At 41.3% G+C, this 21717-nt stretch overlaps 2 protein-coding genes across 2 annotated transcripts; one reads left to right on the top strand and one right to left on the bottom strand.

The window, feature by feature from the left end:
- Nucleotides 1-665: 665 nt before the first annotated feature.
- LOC128741192 (E3 SUMO-protein ligase RanBP2) lies at nt 666-15493 on the bottom strand. The gene is made up of 6 exons (XM_053836812.1): nt 15193-15493; nt 13862-15028; nt 3913-8544; nt 3651-3793; nt 1948-3569; nt 666-1849 (listed from the first exon to the last, which is right to left on the bottom strand). The coding sequence occupies exons 1-6, from the start codon at nt 15259-15261 to the stop codon at nt 1542-1544; spliced, it is 7941 nt and encodes a 2646-aa protein (XP_053692787.1). The 5' UTR covers nt 15262-15493; the 3' UTR covers nt 666-1541.
- A 3619-nt stretch (nt 15494-19112) lies between these two features.
- Nucleotides 19113-20370, top strand: LOC128739642 (aurora kinase B-like). The gene is made up of 2 exons (XM_053835137.1): nt 19113-19658; nt 19717-20370. The coding sequence occupies exons 1-2, from the start codon at nt 19113-19115 to the stop codon at nt 20368-20370; spliced, it is 1200 nt and encodes a 399-aa protein (XP_053691112.1).
- Nucleotides 20371-21717: the final 1347 nt, after the last annotated feature.

Genomic DNA, 21717 nt, shown 5'->3' with positions numbered 1-21717 from the left:
GCACTGCAATTACAGCGAAACAAATGTATATGTATGTATCGTACAGGAGGTATCATACAGCTTCACTGAGCCGAGCTGGTAGCCTAGATGGAAGCAAAACAGAGCAAGCAAGACCAAAATGACCGGTATGCGTACTCTTTGCGCACCAGCAGAACGACGCTGTGTTTGTGGTAATTTATACAGAGCGATTTGACGTTTTTCTTTTTCCAATGCATCAGAGATATAAAGAAATGTAGACATCTAGCGGATTTGATCAATATTAACTTAGTATGAGGGCGCAGTAAGCGGGGAAAAGGCGGTGTTATATGGCGAAAATTCCCGATCTTGAACCAAAATTTCTTACGGTCTTTCCACTTAGCTAGAATGCACGTTATTCTTATCTTTGCATAATGAAATTCCTTTTGAAAATTTAGAAAATGTGGACCGACTAGTCCAATGCTTGACCTTCTTTTTTACTTTTGATGTTCTACTAGCCACTCTTGAATGCCTACTTTTTTATTTTTTATTAATTTTACAATGATGGTGTTGATAATTTTTGCTTATAGTTGAGCAATTAGCCTCAATTTTCCAATAGTCCTCACGTCAGCTGACTAGGTAAATGACAAAAAATACGCAGGCAATTTTCGGATAAAATATTACGCTTAGTATCAGTTACATTGACTCGGTGTTCGTCTACTCTGACTGTTTTATTATGCTATAGTTATCATGGTTGCAGTTGATTGGCCAATGTGCGCAGAAATCCGACCAAATGTATTGCATATTGCTTAGAACGTGCTGCTCGAGTCAAAGATGCTGATACCTGACAAATATTGCTTAGCAAAGTCGGAGGCTATTGTCGTCAATGGGTTGAAAATATTTTAAGTTTTGTTTATTTTTTACGATAGCTTATCATTTAAACGGTATAGTATGCTAAGCAAAATTTACCCGCTACAAGCGGCACCTATAAGAAAACTAACCTGAAGTGAAAAGCATACGATGCCTATTTTTTTCGTGGGAAATGGTATTTTCGTTAAGAATATCGCTACGCGTCAGTCTTTTCTTTACAAATTTCGCGGGATTTGATTTAGGCAGAGGTTTTATGAACCCACAAAGCAAAGCTGTCACTTCAGATTATTTTTATTTTTTTATGGATAAGGCTATAAGGATATAATGTTTATTTTATTTTACTTTTTTGTAAAGCTTAAAACAAACAGTGATGGAAAGAAATCTTCAGCATGATCTTGAAGTACAATTGCCAGCTTGGCAAGACCAGAATATGTACTTATATAAGCAAAACTGATAAACCAGCAAAAGACTGCGTGTATAAAAGATATGCTTTTCGCGAATATCATGCATCATCCCGGTAGAAGATTACGCATCCTTTTTCTTCCAACACCAAAAAAAACGATGAAATTATAGATACGGACCAAACGGTTTTGGAGCTCAACAAACTACATTAAATAAGTTGCCAAATAACAGATACCGATTATTCTAACATTTAAAAGTTTATAGCTATCTGTTTTATTAACCAATTATTCTCGACCCGCGTTACAGCGCAGCGATTAGTCCTGGTCCGGTTCCAAGTGCGGCTTTCTTCGCAATTTTTCCTGGCATTGCTCGAAGACGGTCTTGAAAGTGCCGGCTATATCTTCATTCTTGAATCGACATGCAAGTTTCTCCAGCTGTGGTCCCTCTTCCGCATGGTTCATTGCAGCCCAAGCAAAGGCTTTAGCGGAATTGTTCAGCGACGTTATCTGCAGATCATCCGTTAGGGCGTGATTAAGCACTAATTTAAAAATTTGCTCTCGCCGCATCAGCATCCGGTAACTGTTGCGCGCTGGATGATGCAATATTTTCAGCTCACCGACGCCTAAAAATAAAGATAAACATTGTAGATAAGGCACATTGAATTTTTTAGTTCATCAAAAACAAAAACTTTATAAAATATGCCTAAAACATACGCCTTACCTCGTTCCTTCCACTCCTTGGTGCTATCGTCGTATCGGTATAGCTTCGCCCGCTCGCCATACAGTTTCGTTTCCTCCTCTTCGCCGGTACGTACTTCGATTTCGTCCGGTAACTGAATGATCGGTTCGTAATGAGGATCGTAGTTTTCATCGCCCGCAGCTGTCTCACCGGTTCCGTCGTCATTTTCCCCTGCACCACTGCTATCATTTTTACCCTTGTTAGCCATTCGGGTGAAAATATCTTCCTTCACAGTCAAGCCCACAAAGCCACTATTCGGGGCGCTTTGTTTTGTCAAAAAATTCCCAGAACCACCGGAAGCCAGATCCGCAAAGCTTACACCGGGTTCCATCTTTTTCAAAAGGTCCAGTTCCGCTTTGCTATCGTTACTATTCTTACTAAATCCTTTAGCAGCATCCGCAAAACTAAACTCTTTTCCAAAAGTAGTAGAGCCAAAAACTTTTGAATCTCCGCCGGAAGAAGCTGAGTTATTAACAGTCGCCGAACCAAAGACAGGCGGTGATGCAGCACTAGAAAGTCCACCAAACGCTGCAGATCCGAAAACTGGGGTCGATGTATTGCTGGTAGTAACTACCTCGTTTTTCTCATTAACAGTGGTGGGAGTAGTTTGCGATCCACCAAAAATCTTAGAGTTCGAAACGTTTTGATTGAAGGCAGTACCGAAGAGTTTTACTCCTTCTGCGGATTTGTTCAAAGTTGGAGAAGGCGACCCAAACACGGATGGTTGCAGCAGAGGGGATTTGTTCTTTTCGCTGGCAACTTGCGAGGGCACGATTGCGGTTTTTGGTGTTGTATTGAGTGATGAGGAAAATATCGACCCAGATGCTGGTGCAGATGCTGTATTGGACGATATGGTAAGATTGCCGCCAAAAATTGATTTCGGTGTGCTTTGCTCGGCTTGTTTGGTGGCACTACCAAAAATAGTAGATGCTGATGATTGTTTTTCTGCAGCCGCGAAATGACTAAAACTAAACGGTGACTGGTTGTTCGCTTTGGGCCCCAAAGTGTCGAATAAATTTGCTACTTTCTGTTCTTCTACATTCTCAGTGAAACTTACTTTTTTAGGAGACTTGCTAAACTTTTGTGCCACCGGCAAGGGCTTTATATCGACCACACTCATGGGTAGCGGCTTATCATCTTCCTGATCCTGACTGATAGCAGCAGTATAGTGCGGAAATTTGAAATTATCTGGATCACATCCTCGGCAACCAGCACAAGGTTGCTTTGAGGAATCGAAAAAGTTTTCAGGTAGCTTCAAACTGATAGCTAGTTCTTTATCGCTTAACGAAATATCACTTAACTGTGAGAAGCTGAAGTTGCTATTAGGAGTGGAAATGGTAGTATCCAACGTCGTATTGTGTTGATTGCCGGTTCCTGATGCGCTCACTTCTTCACCAAGAGCCTGTCTTATTGCATTCCTGAATTCTATCGCAATATCTGGAGTTTTAAAGCGCAACGAAAAATTCATTGCCTCGAGTGTGCCCTCCGAAAAATCGTTTGCTAAAAACTGCCAAGACTTATCGTCTTTCTCTTTGTAGACAATGTTCTCGTCAAGCGCATGATTCAAGCATATTTTCAACACTTGATCGCGCCGCATTACAACTCTGTAAATTAAAAAAAAAATGCAAAATGTTGTACAGCAATGTGGGACACACTAGGATATTTTCCTTCCCCACGATGCCTACCTTAATTTCCCGGTGGTGTTATGCTTCAGGATTTTTACGTCACCCAAACCGCGTTCCTTCCATTCCTTGTCCACGAAACGATACAACTTTGCTCGGTGTGAGTACAGGACTTCTTCATTCTCTTCTCCAGTTTTGACTTCAACCTTTGAAAATGAGATTGAATTTTGTAATTTTTTGCTTGTTTTACTGATAGGTAATTTGAATTTCAAAAACTATTTAATTTAACGCAAAATATTTGCTTATGAAATGTATGGTTACTTACTTTCTCCGGCAACGGGATGACTGGAGTAAAATAGGTATTGTTCTCCTCTTCGCAGCATTCTTCGCCGTCCTCAGGCTCGCCTTCGCCGGTTTCGGAACCAACGCTTATCGTACGACCCGGACTTTTGGCTTTTCCTGGTGATTTCGATTTGAAGACAAACTCAAAGGTAGACTTTTCCGGTGCTGGAAGCTTATCAATGGTAGCGGGCTGTTCTTCTGCTGGCTTCGTTTCCAACAGTGTTGAGCCAAAGGACATTGTGGGTTTCGGAAGTTCAAAACGGAAAGTGGTCGGCGCTGTAGTAGTAGGTGCGATGCTCGTTGATGCAGTTGTCGAAGCTGTCGCAGCTGGAGTTTTGAACGAAAATCCTGACGATGACCCGAAGGCAAATCCTCCTGTCGCAGGAGCATTGGCAGATATAGTGGTGCTTGTTGAAGTACTTGTTGCGGTTGTATTCGCAGGTGTACCGAAAGTAAACCCACCACCAGGCACAAAGCTAAATTGTGGTAGACTGCTCGCAACAGATGTTTTACTGTCCTTTTTGGGGACTGTGGAATCTTTAGGAGTATCACAAGCTAAACAATACAAATCATCGCCGCTGTTCATGATATAGCATCCACTGCAGGTCCAGCTACCGGCCTTCGGTTTAAATTGATCACCAAATCCTTTCGGTTTGTCTGATTCTGCAACTTTTACAGGAGTTTCCGGCGATACACCAAAACTAAATTTTGTTGCTTCTGCTGTTGGCGGAACACCGAATGAAAATTTACTAGCAGTGTTAGCCGTATTGTTGAAAGGATTGGTGTCTTCATTTGGAACGGTAGAATCTTTCGGCCCACCGCAAGCCAAGCAGAATAAATCGCCACCTTTGTTAGAAACATAACATGATTCACAATTCCATGCGCCAGCTTTCGGTTTGAACATATCTCCAAATCCCTTTGGCACGGTCTTTTCTTCCTCTTTACTAGTTTCTTTTACATTGGCCTTTTCGCTCATAGCTTCCTGTACCTTCTTTATGATGTTATGGAAGTCATTTCGAATATCGTTAGTTTTAAAACGAAGCGTAAAGGTTTCAACTGCCAACTCATTCTCCGAGTAATCGTGTCCAACCCAGGTAATGGAACTGTTTTTCTCATTTGGAGTAAACTTAAGATCTTTTGCGATAAGCTGATTACAACACAGCTTCAGCACCTGTTCGCGTCTCATCAAAAGCCTTGCAACATTGTTATCATCTTTCTTAACCAACACTCGGATGTTACCAAGACCCCGTTCCTTCCACTCTTTTGCTTCTTTATCCATACGGAACAGCTTTGCCCGATGTTCATAGACACAATCGAACCCTTCCTCGCCGGTTTTAACCTCTACCAGATCCGGCAGAGGAATTACTGGTGCAAAATCTGCCGTTGGAACAAAATCCTCAACTACATCCTCGGAACCAGAGATATTTAATTTATTCTCCGGTGTTTTAACAACCGCAGACTGCACAACGGTTGTGGTAGCTGGCGAAGAAAGCTTTGTGAGACTGCCAAAAATATCCGTGAATGATTTGTTGCTAGCGGTATCATTGGTCGAAGTTGAAACTCCAGCAAACGGTTTACTTCCACCAAAAGTAAATGAAGCAAATGGACTTGCTTTGGCAGGTTCCTTGGTTTGCTCCACTGAAGCAGCGGTTGGTTTGATTTGTGGTATGTTACCGTTCGTAAAGGTAAATCCTTGAAACGAAGAACTTGCAGCAGTAGCAGTAGGTGCAGCGGTAGACACACTAGTAGAGTTTGCAGATTTGATGGTGCTCTGAGTCGCTTGAGAACCAAATAACGGCTTACTGACCGGCGTTGATGTAATTCCCAGAGACTGTCTATTGGTAGATTCCGATTTGGCGCTTGGTGTTTCATTTTGCCTTTTCAAGCGCAGAATTTCCTGTTGCGCTTGATTAAATTTATCATGAAACTCCTTAGCCAACTCGGGCGAAGCAAACCGGGCACAAAATGTTTCCTTCTTCGGTTCCTCATCAGCGAAGTCCATCGCAGGCCACATGTAGCATTTGTTATTCTTGTCTATTGGTTTGATGATCAGTTCCGGTGTTATTGAGTGGTTTGCAGCTATCTTGTGGACTTGGTCACGACGCATAACAATTCGGTACTTTGCCGGATCGGTTTTGCTCTTCAAAATTTTCAAATCACCCAAGCCGCGCTCCTTCCATTCCTTGTTTACAATACGAAGTAGCTTTGAGCGGCCACAGAACACCAGCTCTTCATCTTCTTCTCCGGTTTTTACTTCAACCTCAGCCGGTAGAGCGATGATTGGCTTAAAATCAGGACGCGGATCATATTCGCCAGACACATTAACGGTATCTTCCTCATCGTCATCTCTTGTCTCTTCAGAGCTAGCAGCTCCGATGCATTGGTTAAACAGACCAGGGGTGATAGCTGGCACAGCTATTTTAGGTGCTGCCATCGGAAATTTGGTATTGATCGTTGGTTCTCCAGCCGGCGATATGTTCTCAATGGCTGATCCAGTGGATGAAACAACGCTACCTGCTCCAACTGTGGTATTTCCAACCACACTATGTTTAATGTGTTGCGGAGGAATTGTCACACTATAGGTTGGTTGAGTGGTTCCAAGCGAAATATTAGTTGGAAGAGGATCGGAACTTGTGATAACAACGTTTACAGGTGGCGTTTTGTCCATAGAAACGGGAGCTTGGGGTGTTGTAGCTTGGAAGCTAGAATTGTATGTCGAGTTCCAGGTGTTCAACAAATTGGGCGTCTGGAGAGCTTGTTCAATTAGAGATGAACCCTTGGTAGATGCAGTTGTGGCTTGTTGATGAGGTGGAATAGTGACCTGAGGAGGAAGCGTTGGTTGAGTTTGTGTTTGTTGCTGATAATAGGCAGTTGGGGCTGCGGGTACAAGCAGATTATTATCCTGGTATGTATGCATCGGAGATGCAACAGCTCCAATTTGAGGACGTCCCTGCTGCTGAGCATATTGCTGCATATACATTGGATACGACGTGTTATAGAATTGTTGATAGGGATTCTGTTGTTGCAGTGCTGCAGCAGCTGCAGCCGCCGCAGCTGCTTGGTGGGATACCATTCGGGAATGATTCGATGCCATGTTCGGAGTCAATGACTGCAGGCTTTGATTGTAAGCAGTTTGGTTAATGTAGGATGGGTTTTGCAACTCATCCAGCATATACAAATCATTCAGTACAGCTGCAGCCGAGGTTGCATCATCTTCTACCGGTTTTTTGTGAATATTCTCTTCGATTTTTACCAACCGTTCCTGCATATCTGCTACATCAGTTCTAATATTAAGAACATCTTCCTTCATAAAATTCAAAGTATCCATCATTTTACGAATAAGACTTTCAAGTTCAGCAGTTTTGGCCATTGCTTCTCTGTCAGACCGATTCAACCCAGTATTGGATGATGAACTGAACGATTGAAAATGGTCGCTATCATCAACTGCTGCTGCCCCAAAACCATTTACGGAACTGTTGAGACTGCCATCTAATGATTCACTCAATTGCAATCGCTTGATTTCACTATTCACTACATAATGCAAGGGATGACCCTTTTCGATGTATGGAAGTTCCAAATATTTCTGCGTTTGTTTGATACAATCACGTGCTCTCTCACTGTAGAACTTTCTCGACTTAAGTGGTGTTTTGTTGGATTCGTCAAGCTTCTTGAAAGCTTCAGCACGGAAATAGGCTGCAAACGGTAGCGGTATTCCACCGAAATCGTGAGTAAATTCTTCGTAGCGACCATGTTTGAAATATACTCCTGCCAAATAAGTTAAAGCGTCCTCAGCCGCTTTCACGGCTTCTTGATTGCACTCATACGAATCGATGCCATATTTGAAGAAAATATTTGTACTGCTAAACGATGCTTCATTTCTTATCTTCCACAAGAGTACACCTGCTTTGTAAACACTCTCCGCTCTCAATTCCAACTGACGGCGTTCCTCTGGTAAGGCGTTTGCAGCAGCTCTCTTGGAAAGAATTTTTCCCAATTTAAGAAGCACTAGAACGTCCGTAATTGGCGTTCCCATGCCACGTACAGCTTGCAATCCGTGCTGCAAAAGCTGCTTGTTTAGAGATAATCCTTCTATCTTGGTGTTTTTGAATAACGCGCAAGCAGCATTCCACCAGTCTACTTGGTTTTCTTCGCATAGTCCTGGAATCATGTTCGGTCCCGGCAAAATCAATGGCTTTCCGGTGTTGAATTTATCTTGATATTTCCTCTGCGCTTCCATGCAGCTTTTAGCGACTAAGATCGAACAGTATAAGAAGGAGTCTACGTCCAGCTGGTTGAGTGTTTCCAGGTTACAGTTGTTCAGATTATTGGTTGAAAAGTTAAGACCGCTGAACGATTTGCATCTCAATTCCGATAGATCTTCTATTGCCAAGCCAAGATAGACCTGGTACGGTAAGAACGAGGGAAATAGATACTGAGCCATCTCGAGGTACATCTGCAGATGTCCCCGTTCGGGCAGAACGTATTTTGGCTCGCCAATCGATGAACTTTGCATAAAATAGGAAGCAGATATCTTCGACAACTGATCACCGTTGTTGCTGTACAGTGAACGAAATACGTTTTTCTTCCAGCCGACGTCGGAGCAAAATTGGCGAACCTGTCAAAAAGTTGTGCATTAGTTTAAGATTTAATTGGATGGTCCATTTGTATTAATATATTCTTGCTAGCGCGGTAAATTGGATTTTAATGCTTCAAAGGCCCAATTAATAATGTCATAATGGTGCTGCTAGATGAAGTCAAGATCCCTGATTGTCTTGTACTCTAACAGCCGGCTACGAAGTCTGTCGATAGAGAAGGGTCAAGTCATAGAAGGACGTTTAGGCCCAAAATTACCACTGACAACGGTGGCGCTTACATCAGTACATTATTGTATCACGAATATTATTATATTTATCAGGCCCACTACAAATCGTGCCCCGGATAAGAGAGTGTTCGTACCAGCTGTGGTTTATAGTAGTTTGTAGTTGTATATGTATTAGTTTTAGCTTCATGTAAAGCATTTAGGGACATAACTGCGAATCTTGCGACGAACGCATGACGACTCTGTCAAGAATCTGGTTTTTTCTTACAGACGGAATGAAACTTTTATAGTAGGGTTTATTTCTAGTTTATTAATTCCCGTCGTAGTAAGTAAAGCCATTCTAATTTTCATCATTTTTGTTGGATGGATTTAATGAATACTCCAAAAGTTCTTGTGCTGATTTGACTAAAACACACTTACCTTCCGATCCGTGAACTTTGAAATCACTGAAAAACGATTATTAAAGCATATTATTGAAATTACGCAACTGACTTTATTTCTTAAATTCGTCGTACCGTTTTAAAATCCGTCCATCAAAAGTTTTCATCGTCCGAACTAAAAATCACAACAATGTTTACTAAGCTAGCGCGCATGTATTTGTGTAGGACGGCATGACAAATGTTATTCTGCAAAATTTCTGCAGGTCAGGCAAGTTTTTCTGGCTGTAGAATAACGACAATGCCTTGCGTGAGTTATTTTCATTTATGAAGGACGGAAATTTTATTCTTCGTCGCACGAAAAAACGTAGGAAATTTGGCTGGTAGAACTTCTTTAATGATAAAAAGCATTTAAATAGATCTCAGCTCACTTTGATTGATCACGTATGATAGACAACAAACTAAAATACTAGGGAATAACTAGTTTTGCATTGTGTGTCATAAAAATGCTGATATTTTTAATAATTTGTGTTGGATAGGACGGGAATAGGCAATTACGACGATGTAGCAACATTCCCTATTTCTCTTTATTTTTGGCCTGTTTCGCTTTGTATGGATAGATTTGTCATTTGTGGCAACAGTTCCGCTCATTCTATTCGCCAGTACTCGCCAGATCTCGCGCCACCTGGTCTTGCCACCTCCCTCGCTCGCTGTGCCCCTCTTCGTCTTGTTCCTACCGGATTCGATACGAAAACTATTTTTGCAGACAGGATAGTTGTGCGGCATTCTAGCAACATGTCTTACCCAACGTATCCGTTCAGCTTTAACCACTTTCTGAATACTGGGTTCGTCGTAGATACACGCGAGCTCGTGGTTCATTCTTCGCCTCCATACACCGTTCTCTTGCACTCCGCCAAAGATGGTTCTTAGCACCCGCCGTTCGAAAATTCCGAGTGCCCGTAGCGCACAACCGGTCTAATTAGCGTTTTGTACAGTGTGTACTTTGTACGGGGGCTCAGATTGTTCGACCGCAAGTGCTTGTGGAGTCCGTAGTAGGCCCGACTTCCGCTGATAATACGCCTTTTAACCTCACGGCTGGTATTGTTGTCCTCCGTGACCAGTGAGCCAAGGTATACGAACTCGTCGACTACCTCAAACTCATCCCCGTCGATTACCACGGTACTACCCAAGCGGGCCCAGTCGCGCTTGGTCTCGCCGTCCGTATGACTACGACATGTTGGGGACATAACGTTGTGGACTTCTGAACTTCGACATCTTCGTAACAACCTTTGTAAAGTACCAGTAAACTATCTGTACAGAATTCAGCCAGCTGCCAATCAAGATCATTCGCGTTTCTACGATTTCATTAAGAAACGAAAACTTTATGGGTCACATAACATTGGCTAGGCGAAACTAAACTCGGCTCACTCAAAAGTGGGAGCAGCCGACTTCTTTCCTATAGTTTTCGACGTCAAAATATCATCCATAGACGAAACTTACAAAATGCTTAAAGAACAGACGGTCTGCCATCGGTTTTTTTTTCTGAAAAACTTTTCTGATGGATGCAAGTGAAACAGCGCTATCAATTAGTTACCAAAGTTTTTAAGGGTTCGTTTCAAGACAGAATGAGAATAAACCCATAATAAAGTCATTTGACATCGACCACACACTTAGCGCTCAAGGTAACGAGGTATAGTCTTGTACCTTGAGTGTCTGTTCTCATGCTAGGGGCAGCTCTTGATGGCTTGACAGCCTCAACCAAGTGAGCGGTTGACTCCAGGTTAGGAGCGGCTTACGACAGCGTCTGGTCCAGAGCGGTCGGTTAAATTAAGAAGCGTGGTGTCTTGGCACTAAAGCCAAGATAACAGCGGTAGCGTTGCCCTAGTAAGGCAAAGTAAATGGTGTTCCACATTAAACTGCATCACGGAAAAAACGCTGTAAAAAATTACCCATTGGATATTTTCTCTTGAAAATTTGGGTAGAAGTAATTTAGAGTATATTGTTTACACGATATTTTTATCGCTGTCGGTTTTTCTAAAGTTGACAAAAATGGCGTCATCTGAAAAGCAAGGTCGCATATTTATTTTGCGCAAGCACCTGGAAAATCCTCAGCTTTCTCATCGGGACATCGGAAAACAACTCGGAATCGTGTAGTCAATGGCGAGTCGTGTAAATTAATGTTACTACAAAACTCTGAGCATCGAACGGGAAGAGAAATGCGGTCAGAATGAATGTTCTATTAGTGATCAGGATCACAAGCGTGTGGTGAAAGCGTTTAAGCGGAATCCCAATGATTCGGTCAGGTTTGTGGCCAAAAAGTTGAATCTGTCCAAGTTTTTCGTTCATAGAGCCAGGACCGGGAGGGATTGTATACGTACAAAGTGCAGAAGGCTCCAAATCATACCGAACGGCGAAATAAGGAAGTAGAAACTTTCTAAGTTTGCCAAGAAATATATGATTTGCCAAGCGACCTGCTCATGTAGCAAACGGAGTGCACCGTTCGTGACTACCAGTACTGTAAACGGGAAAATGTACTTCAAGGAGTATCTACAAAAGCGTCTGCTTTCTCTGTTGAAGCAACACGAGGGCTCTACGATCTGCTGGCCGAATCTAGCTTCGTGCCGCTATTCAAAGGAGTCCTGGAGTGGTACAAAATCGACGGTGTCACTTTCGTGTACAAGGACATGAGCCCCACAACGCACCGGAACTAAAGCCAATTGAAAAATACTGAACTATTAATAACGAAGCAGGCACTACGGAAGCATTCCAAGGAGGTCAAATCTGAGGAAAAATTGGAAATCCGTACAGAAGAAGCTGCAGCCAAATGTTGCACAGAAGCTTGTGAGTGGAGTGTAAGGTGATGTTGAATGAAATAAATATACCCTGGGTTAACTTATATTTTATTGTCTGAGAGTTTGAAAAGGATCGGTCAACTAGGTAATTTTCTAGTGTTTTTCCGTGATGCAATTTGATGTGGGACACCCATTAGGACACTTAAGTAAACTTAGGACATTTAAGTAAACACGGGTCGAAACATTCAGCAACGACCTAGACGAAACAAGGAGGACGATGAATAAGTACTTGAAACTACAGATCGGTGCTTTTCGTAGGTGGCGACAGGGTGCTGCTCGGGCAGCTAGAAGCCCGATAACTCAGCATCACAGCTCTGCAGGAAATCTGTCGCCAAGGAGAGAAGATTTGGAAGATCCGCCGTGACCCAGAGAGGCCTAGGCCTAGGCTGGCAAATAAGTGAACATGTGCAAATATATCACCTCTGTTTTCTAACTCCTATCTCTGCCTCCACGAGGTGCCGGCTGGGATACGGCAGCCAAAGTTGCGCACCTGGTGGTACGCAACCTTGGTTGTCGTATGCAGACAGAGAAGGTGGACCACTCGCCGTGTGGTTTCCGGCTACCTAATCATGCAGTTAGGGGGCCCCGTAGCCGCAAGGTCTGCTTTGACAAGTGAGTGGTCGTGGGTTCGAATCTTAGTAGAATCAAGCCATTCGATGTCAAAGTGACTTTAGCATGGGTTTATTCTCAGGCCCCTCCAATTTACCCTTCCTTCGTGCTGAATTCTATATTTACCCACTGAAGCCTCCTGACAGTGCAAATGTCCCTCCTATAGTTAAGTGTACTACTGGTCAGAGGTACGAATGAGTCCTCGCCAGGGACGGCTGTAATATGGGATAGTGCTGGCAGCGAGGAATAAGTGGGTAAAGTAGATCAAGCTTTGAAGGAAGGGTAAACCCCAATACACACAAGCACGCATAAATTTAATAAGCATATCGCTCACTCAATAGCGATTATAGCAAAAAGAAATGCAGTGCAGGTCATACAGCAAACACCCGGGCGATATTACAATAGATCAACTATACTGGTCGCAGTAATGCGTGCACACATGGAAAAAAAATCATGCAGTTCGGCGCAGGTTTTTCGGAGGGCGCGGCTGCAGGGTGTGGGCACACCGGGAGAGAGTTATTTTCTCAGCTGGCTTAGCACAGAGAGAGAGAGAGAGAGAGAGAGAGAGAGAGAGAGAGAGAGAGAGAGAGACTCTCAATCGGTCTGTTTACACAATCTGCAGTTACGCCCTTTGGCGGTTGGTGCCGAATTGGCCTTGCCAGCGTTGCTGATATTGTTCAGGGTTTTGCGTGAGAAAAAAAGAAAGGGAAGTATTTTTGCTTTTGTCAACACTCACGCGTTGACAGTTCGGCACGAGATTTCCTGTAAGTGCGAGCAGCCTTCGAAATCTCTTTCAACGCTGGCAAGGCCAATTGTACGTTTCATTAAAACGTTTGCATAACTTTTGGGTTAAAAACAAATGAAGCAGGGGTACGGGGGGGTAATCATTTTGTCAGATCCAAGATCAAATATTGCTAATTTTTCTTCACAGAATCAGTGTTTACTCTGTTTTCAATAATATATACGATTGTCACTGCTTTTGATCGGCTATTTTACACAATACGGTAAATTTTTGAAACAGACAAAAAAAAATGGTGTCCACCAAGTAGTGCCGGGGTCCCATGGGGGTAAGACCGGCACCTAATTTTGGAAATCAAAATGCTCGACAACTACTGAGATCTACGTAATTCGACAGGATTTGCAATAATCATCCATTTTGAAGGTAATCACAAAACAATTAGCACAGGGTGAAGTCCAGATTTTTTCACAGTGGGTAAGCATTTCCAAATTTCCAAGCAACTATGGTTACACATGAAGTAGACGTTTCGCACTTACCTGATTGACTAAATCGTCCGCTGTATTCCAAATCTTGCTCTCCGTCACGCTCTGTATTTGCGCGATCACTGAGGCGTCTACACTCTCATCCACACAGGACAATATGGTATTGCCGGCCTGACAGCAACGGTAAGCAGCTTGCTTATTCCAGTGTGCCAGCAGCTGTCTGGTGGTGTCATTGCAATGTTTCAACCATGGTTCATCCATATCAGGAACGCCGCATTGATATGCTAAGAACAGCAACGGCAAACATTTTGTGGTTACATCACGAGCCTTTCCGCCTGTTTTTTCATCCTTAAATAGTAAGCAAGCCGAGTGCAAAAGAAGCTGGCCACGATAGTGTCGCAGAAATTCCTCGGACAACTGTTTTTGTGGGCATGAGTTTTTACCCTTTTCGGAAAACTTACGCAATGTTTGATCTAGTTCCGAAATTAAAGAGGCTATTTCCTTCAGATTAATTTGCTTGATTGTTTGTAACGAAAAATCTGCTAATAAATTGAGATGAATTTGTCGATCCAAGGTCATAATCAGCAACACCCAGTAACTCCAACTGGATTGGAATGAATTTACATTCGTATCAGCGTATGTAGACAACATTGACGAAACAGCATTAGCCCATTCAATCGACTGTTGGAACGTTTCAGTGAATCGCATTTCAATATCATAGCAATACTTGAAGGCATCGTCCACTTTTCTTTCGTCCAGAAAATGCTTCACTAGACGTATTCTCAGACCTGGATCCAACGGACGAGACAATATTTCTTTCAGTATGATTTCCTTGACCATCCTGTTATCGGAAGTAGTGTCTTTGTTCGCTACCTTTAGCTTCAGATTCAATACTGCTTCGTGAGTAATCCGTTCTGTTTCAGCCATGTCACACCAGTGCTTTGCTTTTGCTGCATTTTTATTGAAATTGTCATCTGTGAGAAGTAACTTACAGACGTCAGTAATCAATCCGGTTTGCTTTGAATCTAACTGCAATGAGCGTTGGTAGGACGTGATAGCTCTGTCAATCTTTTTCTGCTTCTCGTAACATTGACCAAGTAGCTTGTGTGCCTGAGCGCTGTCCTCTTGCACCGACAGAAAGCAGGATAACCAATGTTCGGCACTTGCATATTCGCCTAATTTAAAATACTGGCGAGCTATGGCTAAACCACGGGCATATTTCTGAAATGATAAAAAAAATTCGAATGAGCAACCATTGCAACAGAAAGCATTTTTTACAGCGGAATAAAGAAAAAGCCGTGTCGAAATATCGTAATTTTTTTCTGTCTAAAAACCAATAATTGCAATATGCAATCAGGAATATGAACATCAAGACCTTTATTTACCTCGTTTTCCGGCAATTTAGCCAGTGATGTTTTCACATGCCGATCAATATCCTTTTTGGTGTTGAACATTTTGCACAGAATCTTCTAGCAAATTAGAGTCGCACAAATCCGACAACTCGTTCTAACCAAAATCGATCAACGAAGACTTTGATTAATCACGTTTAAAACTATGAGCTTTACTTATTTTTCACACTGTTCAATCTGTAACAAATCCAAATCTGTAAAAAAAACTTTACTTTCACAGTAATCGCGTCAATTCTCGTGTGGTTTTTTTCTTTACGTCGTACTCGCACCTAACCACCTAACACAAGGACAAGTTATACGCTTATGGCGGTCGTTTTCAGCAGTTTGAAAGTGAATTTCGCTATGACGGCGCCGCAGTGGAGACACCTATATTAGTTTCGAGTTTGCGTGAAGCCCGTGAAGCACAATAGCGGTTTGTTAAAGAGAGCAAAAGACAGCATTATGTCGAAAATAATGTTCACGCATTCAGCTACGCGCAGTTCTGTAAGTGGAAAAGAGGTCGTGCGGTGCCATCATAGCGAAATGAGAGAAAAATAACCGATAACGCGCTTGTCCTGCTCCTACCAGTTACAATTTTTAGCCTGCTCGCACCCCTCGCACATGCAAGAAACGTCACAACGAACTGTCTTCGCATCAGTGTGCGTTACGTCCAGGGTTGCCCATCTTGCCAATATGCTTCAACGGTGAAATCAAGGGGTTTCCAACAGCAATGATTACTACGCGCCTTAGAAAAAGCAAGGGGTTTCCAACAGCAATGATTACTACGCACCTTTCATAAAAGTTAGAGTGACTATATACAGAGTGGCGACAATGTCAAAATTGGAATGATAATTATCTGTCAGTGTCATTCCAATAGAGCAGACGACCTATCCAACGCGTATGCAGGAAAGAGAAAGAAAAACCTTGGAAAAGCCGCATTGCATACATTTGGGATGACTTGTCGCCACTCTGTATATAGTCACTCTAATAAAAGTTAGTTTTGATTAGAGTGACTATATACAGAGTGGCGACAAGTCATCCCAAATGTATGCAATGCGGGTTTTCCAAGGTTTTTCTTTCTCTTTCCTGCAGACGCGTTGGATAGGTCGTCTGCTCGATTGGAATGACACTGACAGATAATTATCATTCCAATTTTGACATTGTCACCACTCTGTATATAGTCACTCTAGTTTTGATTACTTTACTGATTACATCTAATTACCAGTAATCAATCTCTTGTGATTACTATAAATTAATCATGATTACTAATGATTACTTATTGCGCTCTTCGCACTCAATTGGACTGCACAGTTATAAAGTGCAACCTTCAAAACTGTGATGAAAAGTGTGCTACTGATAATATCGCTAGTAATCTTATATCAATAATACCATCAAACTTTATCGTCACGGAAAAGTATCGAAAATTGGAGGGTTTAAAATGAAATCTTCTTCTTGGCTTGTTATTATTTTAACATTTTTGTTCTATTTCTTACGTATTTTTGCTTATACTGTCATATTATCGTTAATAATTATTAACGATAAGAAAACTTTATCAATAATCGTTATAGATTTTGATCGGCATTTCCCATCATTACAACTCTCCCATCTGAGCTGACATTTGATTTAGCAGTGGCGCCAGTAGCAAATAGTATTGAATTTTTCATTTATTTCATATATGGTGCATATTGGTTCAAATTATGAATTATGCGCGGAATTATGTATTTAGAAACTATTTTTATATTATTCGTAGCGTCGATAACAACTCTACGTAAGCATTAGAATTTATATAGGAATCAACCAAGATTCATGGGTTTTTACCACGAAATTTTGACAACTTTTCTCACCTACAAAATGTGTGACTGAACAAGTGTGCTCAAAATCCAACTTTCAATGCAAAGGGCAATAAGATTATCATTGATTACTATACTGATTACCATTGATTACCTAATTAATTCGTAAATGATTACAAAAGTAATCTCTGATTACTACGCACTTATTTGAACTTCTGGCTGCTTGATTGGGCAGCCCAGTTCAGTTTTTTATTAGCAAACCTTATCCACCTTTTCGTGCGCTTAATGGCGGCTAGTGGGTACACTTTTCGACAATGTTTATTTACTTTTGGGACCTCCGCTCACGTATGCTTGAGAGTTTTACAACAACAATTAAGTCTGGAAATATCAACTTGACGGGAACAAAGTTGCCAAAGGCATGGTAACGTTCTCCGAAAGTTGTACCCACTAGCCGCCATTACGCACGCGAAAAGGTCGGTACCTTGCCTTATCGACCTTTTTGCGTGCCTAATGGCGGCTAGTTAAAGCCCTATAAAAATATACATTTATAGGGCTTTACGGCTAGTGGGTACAACTATCGAATAAAATAACATGCTTGTGACAACTCTGCTCGCGTCAAGTTGACATTTTCCACCTTGATTGTTGTTGCAAAAGTGTCAAGCGTACGTTAGCAAAGTTGCCAAAGGGATTTAAATATTTTACAAAAGTTGTGCCCATTAAGCACGCGAAAAGGTGGATACCGTCTGTAATCTATAGATTAGCACTTTTAGAGTTTTGTCAAGAGCTTTGTGCTGCGCGTAGAGGTTTCCAGTAAAGGTCCAAACACAATGCATACGGATTTTACTACGTTGCGGCAATTTGACAGTTTTTCCATGAGTTTTCTGTCAAATATCCGCAACGTAGTAAAATCCGTATGCATTGTGTCTGGGCCTTAAGGCGTGTAAGTGCGTAGTACAGTGGACCCCCGTTCGTTTGAACGATTCCTTATGCAAACTAACGGGGTTACTTTTTAATTTGAACAACCGACCACCCTAAATATGCTGAAACTCGTATGAACTGGCCGCCCTGTTCTTTGTTATTGTTTTGATGGTTTGATTTAGTTGGCAGTTGCAAGCAGCGAATATTTCATTCTCCGATCGGATTTCTATTATAATCGTTGGGAAAACGAAATGTGAAACAGATTAAACACGCTTGGTAAGTGCAAATAAATCGTGTTTATGTGTATTGTGTGCATGAGCAAATGATGTCATATTGAGAATGACATTTGAACGGGGTTCAAATTAAAAAGTGTTCAGATTAAAAACAGGGGGCTGATATGACGTCACATTTTCGTTGCTCACATGAAAAAGGCGGCAAACGCAAAGCGATTTCACACAACGAATTTAACTAACCATTTTCATAGTTTCATGTATTTCGCATCAATTGCCTGCCTGTCATTGGTTATGTGATGCTAAAACCTTGGCTAAAATCAAACTAAAACTAACAATATTTAACAATTTACACATCCGACTCGGTTGTCAGCTTGAGCCCATCTATGAAGCTGTCAGCTTGGGCCCGCTCTATGTTGGCTACGTTTTTTTGTACAGGTTGGTATTGGAAGTGTCATTCCCGTGATTAAAAACGGTCAAACGAACGGGGGTCCACAGTAATCAGAGATTACTTTTGTAATCATTTACGAATTAATTAGATAATCAATGGTAATCAGTAGAGTAATCAATGATAATCTTAAGTAATCATTGGTAATCATGATAAATTTATAGTAATCACAAGAAATTGATTACTGGTAATCAGAGGTAATCAGTACAGTAATCAAAAGTAACTTTTTTCGAAGGTGCGTAGTAATCATTGCTGTTGGAAACCCCTTGTGCGCTTAGCTTGGCGCGTTGCCTACGTTACGTTACGGTACGTTATTCATTTATCCGATTCATTCTTAAACTGTCAAATTATTTTGAAACAAAAGCAGTGAAATGAAGTAAAGATTCGTTGCATTCTTTACCGCATTTTTAAAGGAGGCAAACGTTGGTGGTTCACAGAGAACATAATAATTTTTTTTTTTAATGTGCAGAACGTTCTTGTTGTTCTGGATTTACGGAAATAGTTCCTTTGTGCTCAAAAATACTTATCATAATGTCGCATTTTAATAATAAAGAAAATAGGAAAGTAATCTTACAACCTACGTTTCAAAGTCGTCCTGCGAATTCGAGTGCACCAAAAGTAGGAACTTCAGTGAACCAATTCAAACAGCCTCCTCTACCAACAATTTCCAAAGCTCAAAATCCAGCTCCACCAATTCAGTCTATCCTGAACAAAGCGAAATTTTTCAACCCAGATTCACTAGAAGAAAATTCTCCCCCAGCTACAGCATCAGCTGCAGATGCACAATTTAAAGTTCCAACGGTAGTCGTTAGTAAAACCAGACCAGAGGCCCCAAAATCTGTACCAGGGTCTTCGCAGTCTTCATCCGTAGTATCGCAAAAAGCAGTCGTAACTTCCACCTCATCGTCAAATTCTGGAAAAAAAATTTGGACTTTAGCAAATTTTGACATTGGTCGTCCTCTGGGTAAAGGAAAATTTGGAAACGTTTATCTTGCTCGAGAAAAAGAGACTAAATTTGTGATTGCACTGAAGGTGCTTTTCAAGAAACAGGTGCATGCCCAAGGCATTGAGCATCAGGTGAGTTTACAGATAATAAATGCTAGGAACTTTTTGCCCTAATCGTTGCTGTTTGCAGGTTCGACGTGAAATTGAGATTCAATCTCATTTGCGCCATCCTAACATCCTGAGGATGTATGGATATTTTCATGATGAAACCAGAATTTATCTTATCCTTGAGTACGCTCCCGGTGGCACACTATTTAGCAAATTGCAAACTATACCGGGGAACAAATTCCCAGAAAAGCAGTGTGCAATCTATATAAACATGCTTGTTTCGGCATTAATTTACCTTCATGAGCGTAACGTCATTCATCGAGATATAAAACCAGAGAATTTGCTGCTTGGTCATGGTGGTGAATTGAAAATGGCTGATTTCGGGTGGTCTGTACACGAGCCAACTTCGACACGGACAACATTATGCGGCACTTTAGATTACTTATCTCCTGAGATGGTCCAAGGACAGCCACACACAAAAAATGTCGATCTATGGAGTCTTGGAGTTTTAGCTTACGAATTGCTGGTAGGTCATGCACCATTTCATGCGGTCTCCTATGATGCAACCTACACGAAGATCATGAAGGTACGTTATGAAATGCCTTCCGGTGTGTCCCGTTCTGCAGCGCATCTAATTTCACGATTGCTGGTCAGAGATCCCGCACAACGAATGCCATTAGAGCAAGTTAACAAGCATCCGTGGATTTTATTGCACGTCGATCAGCCAAGAAATTGAACAAATAGTGAACTGGTCTTATGTATTATGTATGTTTTTGTTTGGGCAGCGATTAGCCCTTTTTCGTTTTATTTTAATTTCGACAGAACTAATTAATAAGCATTTTAGAACATGAATAAATAGAAAGGAATATTAAACGTGCGGATATAAATCTTTGAATGCATTTTTACCGGCGCTGACAAATACCTAAATAATGTCGCTGATATTTAAATTAGAATTAACATTTTAATTTTAAAGTGTTAATTAAATGTAACGTAACAGTTTTTTAGTCCTTTATAACGGTTTGGCTTGCCAGTTGGCATAGAAGAAAGATATTGCACCCCTATTCTGTAATAATATGATGATGTAAGGACATCAATACTCAAGGGCGAAGAATGGCACGGCGAGTTAGAAAAAAATATTTTGAAAATTTTTAATGGCGTACAACATATTTTTTTTGAAAGTTTTGCACGAGAAAATTACTTTACATTTTTGTAAAAAAAATTGGTTAACACTTGGTTCAAGTTATGAATTATTAAAATAAGCGATGTCCAAGAAAATGTAAAAAATTTGCAGTCTAGACTCTAGAGTATTCCTGGGGATACAGGAAACTGATTTTTGTTCAACATTGCTCATACATATAAGTTAAGAAAAGAAAGAAACTATGTCCAATCTGCTATAATTCTGTTAAAAAACCTATAATAACCGGTTGCTTTAAATCTTCACAAACAAAATTCTTATTGTACTAAATTGTACTAAATAAAAGAATCCATCAATCATCGAATTAAGTTCAGGTTATAAATGAATTCGGTTTACGTTCATGTATTTTAACCTGAGAAATTAAAACACAGATTAAACTGCATGCTATAACCATTAGCGAAACTAGTGCTCATTTCTAGGAAGGGCTATAAAGCACACGGCATTTTTTCAACCATTTTATTTGGTTGGCCAGGTCCATTTTCTAGCAAAGCAAAGCCTAGGTGCTACATTCCGTTATCGAAACATGACCTTCTGTTTTTATGCGACAGATTTCGCAGCCAGCTGTTAGAGTGCAGGACAATTGCAGGGCCAGTTACTTCGATCCTATTGACTCTAACAGCCTCTCCCAATCGAGATTCGAACATACGACGACTGGTTTATTAGGCCAGCGTTATACCTCGAAGCCAACTGGGAGGTAGGTCCATTTTGTAGGGGGGGGTAAATCTCTCCTAGGGAGGGCTTAGCACCCCCTAGTTCCGCCAATGGCTATAACACACGTCGATCGGAATCCAGAACATGGTTTCTGATCGAAACGTGCCGGATTGGGATGTATAAAATCGAAACCACAGTTATGATGCTTTTGACGTAGGACAACGTCTTTGATTTATA

Source organism: Sabethes cyaneus, chromosome 3 (assembly GCF_943734655.1).
Source record: "Sabethes cyaneus chromosome 3, idSabCyanKW18_F2, whole genome shotgun sequence".
Taxonomy (NCBI): domain Eukaryota; kingdom Metazoa; phylum Arthropoda; class Insecta; order Diptera; family Culicidae; genus Sabethes; species Sabethes cyaneus.
The sequence above is the reverse complement of the archived record's forward strand: the minus strand, read 5'-3'. Positions and strand labels throughout refer to the sequence as shown.